This window comes from Acanthisitta chloris, unplaced genomic scaffold (assembly GCF_000695815.1).
Source record: "Acanthisitta chloris isolate BGI_N310 unplaced genomic scaffold, ASM69581v1 scaffold4899, whole genome shotgun sequence".
Lineage (NCBI taxonomy): Eukaryota > Metazoa > Chordata > Aves > Passeriformes > Acanthisittidae > Acanthisitta > Acanthisitta chloris.
In genome coordinates, this window is record NW_008692966.1 from 160,668 (window position 1) to 163,067 (window position 2,400).

Below are 2,400 nucleotides of genomic sequence, written 5' to 3' on the forward strand. Positions count from 1 at the left end.
TATTTCTCTTGAAAAACATTAGCTCAGAGAGAAAAACGGGCTTAAAAAAAGAACAACAAATTAAAGACTCTCACCAATCCTGAGAAAAACAGGAGCCACTGATGTCAGTAGCAAAAATACACTTTGTTTTAAAAGGGCTGATACTTCACTCAGTTCTGGTGAAGAAAAAATCCACCTGCAGTTTGGAAGTTTTTCCAGTGACTATCCAGCCTCACTAGAAAAGGTCTTCCTTGCACCATGAGACAATGGCCTAAAGTACTATAAACACACTGGTCACTCTATTAAATGATGGGACTGCAGTAGGCATCATATGCAGGGCAATGTATCTACTCTTATGGGGAACAAATACCACTCTAAGTGATCTCCCAACAATATTGGCTGAACTGGAATTTGGAAAACTGAACTCTGCCTCCCCAGACTAACAGAGAAGTGTCAAATCTCTCAATTTTATTTAGCTTTAAAGGTCAGCCTTCATTTGAGCCTCACAGCAGTCCCACTAAAACCTTGCTAGGCTTTGGGCAATTATTTAATCATTGAAAGAACTGTTCTATTGTAGCATGTTTTACTGCTTAAGAGACCTAATGTTGAAACAGGAAGACATCCAACACTTAAGTGCAGAAAGGTTTCTGTTCAAAAATCTATGGCATACAGCCCTGAAAAAGTTTACTTTGATCCCAAGTCCTTCACCTTTGAAAAGGTGTTTTTTCTGAGTAAGATGGCTGAAGTAATTAAGGGATTAGTGGTATCTTCAAGGCACAGCCTCATTTTGCAAAAATAGTCAGAAGCTGTACATTCTCAAAGGAGTGGGACCACGAGAGGAGTTTTCTTTTTCCCAAATACGATGAAGATGATACTCCCATCCAAAGAGATTCGGGCAGAAGGGCATCCCTTAACATGGCATCTGTGGAGGGGCAGTGTTTGTACCAAACCTCACTCTGAGTATAGGAAAGAGTAAGGACATTCCCGCTACGCTTCCAGCTGTTTGCAGGGCACCACCCAGCCCTATGCAACTTTGGGTGTATGTTTCACAGAAATAAGTAAATAAATGCAATTACGCTTGCTCATTTTAACAATCATTGAAATGAACAGAAAAAGAGTTAAGAAATGACTGAATTCTTAACAACTTTCTACAGCCAGAGATGACTATATATTGTACAACGAACAGTGTGCACCTGGGAGGGAATTCTGTTTTCACAACATGCAAAACTGATTAAGTGGTAACACTTTTTCCTGAACACATTTGTACACTTCGTAGGGAAACACACCATTCAGCATGTACAGACAGAATTGAATGAAAAAAACCCAACCAAACAAAAAGTATCAATAAACACACAGGATTGTAAAACAAATACAGACAAATGCAGTATTAAGTGGATCCTGACTTTATGAACTCTGCATGAAAAACACAAATCAAGATTTGACTGAACTTCATGGACCTGAAGATTTATATATGCAATTTTTAAGGGGGTGTGGGACAGGATTTCCATCAGAAAACTGTAAACAAACTCAAAATGCAGCCTTTTTATCAACTATTGTGTGGGCCATGTAGGAGAGGGTAGACTTGGCAACTTTTCCTCCCAAAGTGGAATTCTTTAAGTGTCACTTGGGACTAAAGGAAATTTTCTTGAAATTCTAGATAGCTCTTCTTATACTGCAATTGCAGAAAAGGTTGTCTGGGAGTAGGGGAGAGAGAGAGCATCTGCTCATTCCTTCTACCTCATGATTTGCCAGCACCCATACTGAAACACACCTCGGCACACCTAAGCTGGGTCACCAACAGCAAAGATATTTCTACCATAAACCAGGCAGAACACACGTACATTTTGGACAGGGTTCTGTTACACCAGGGCTAAGTTCCAGACACTGAATTGCTTGCCAGACAGAACACTCAGAAGGACTAAGATCTCGAGGAGATTTTACAGTTCATTGTTTTCACATGGTGTAACTTGGATCAGTTAGACCACCTAACTTCCAAATGCCCAGATTAGAACTGGATGTTAGCGATGCATCTGTTCAATTTTTTTAATTTAGTGAACTGAATAAATGAGACTCCTGCTATCTCATTTTCACATTTTCGAGTATTACCAGCTTTACCTTGCTTACTCTGAAGGCTCCAGTAAAGCCCCCAGGGAAAGCAGGTAGGACAGACTCTAAAACATCCGCAAAATGTTGTAATGTTTTGTTGAAATAAAAGCTTCAGTGTTTACAGGCAAGAAAAGGTCTTCATTTTCTGCAGGATTCCACAGCTGCCAAGATGTCTTGCAAAATGCTGTTTCTGTTTTCTTTACTAACCTAGAGAAGAGATAAATTAGAACCGATGTAATTTGATGAATAGCCTCTATACCAGTGTTTACTTCAAAAACCAACAAAGCAGAAATTCAAATGCATTTCTTTCTCAGT

General features: G+C 39.4%; 1 protein-coding gene across 1 annotated transcript in view; it reads right to left on the reverse strand.

The window, feature by feature from the left end:
- Positions 1-1,953: 1,953 nt before the first annotated feature.
- NTPCR (nucleoside-triphosphatase, cancer-related) overlaps positions 1,954-2,400 on the reverse strand; it is a gene marked incomplete at its 5' end in the record, with an annotated part of 9,007 nt that continues 8,560 nt past the window's right edge. The window contains one exon of the mRNA XM_009082872.1: positions 1,954-2,292. Within this exon, the coding sequence (XP_009081120.1) occupies positions 2,224-2,292 (69 nt within the window). The remainder of the gene's footprint in view (positions 2,293-2,400) is intronic.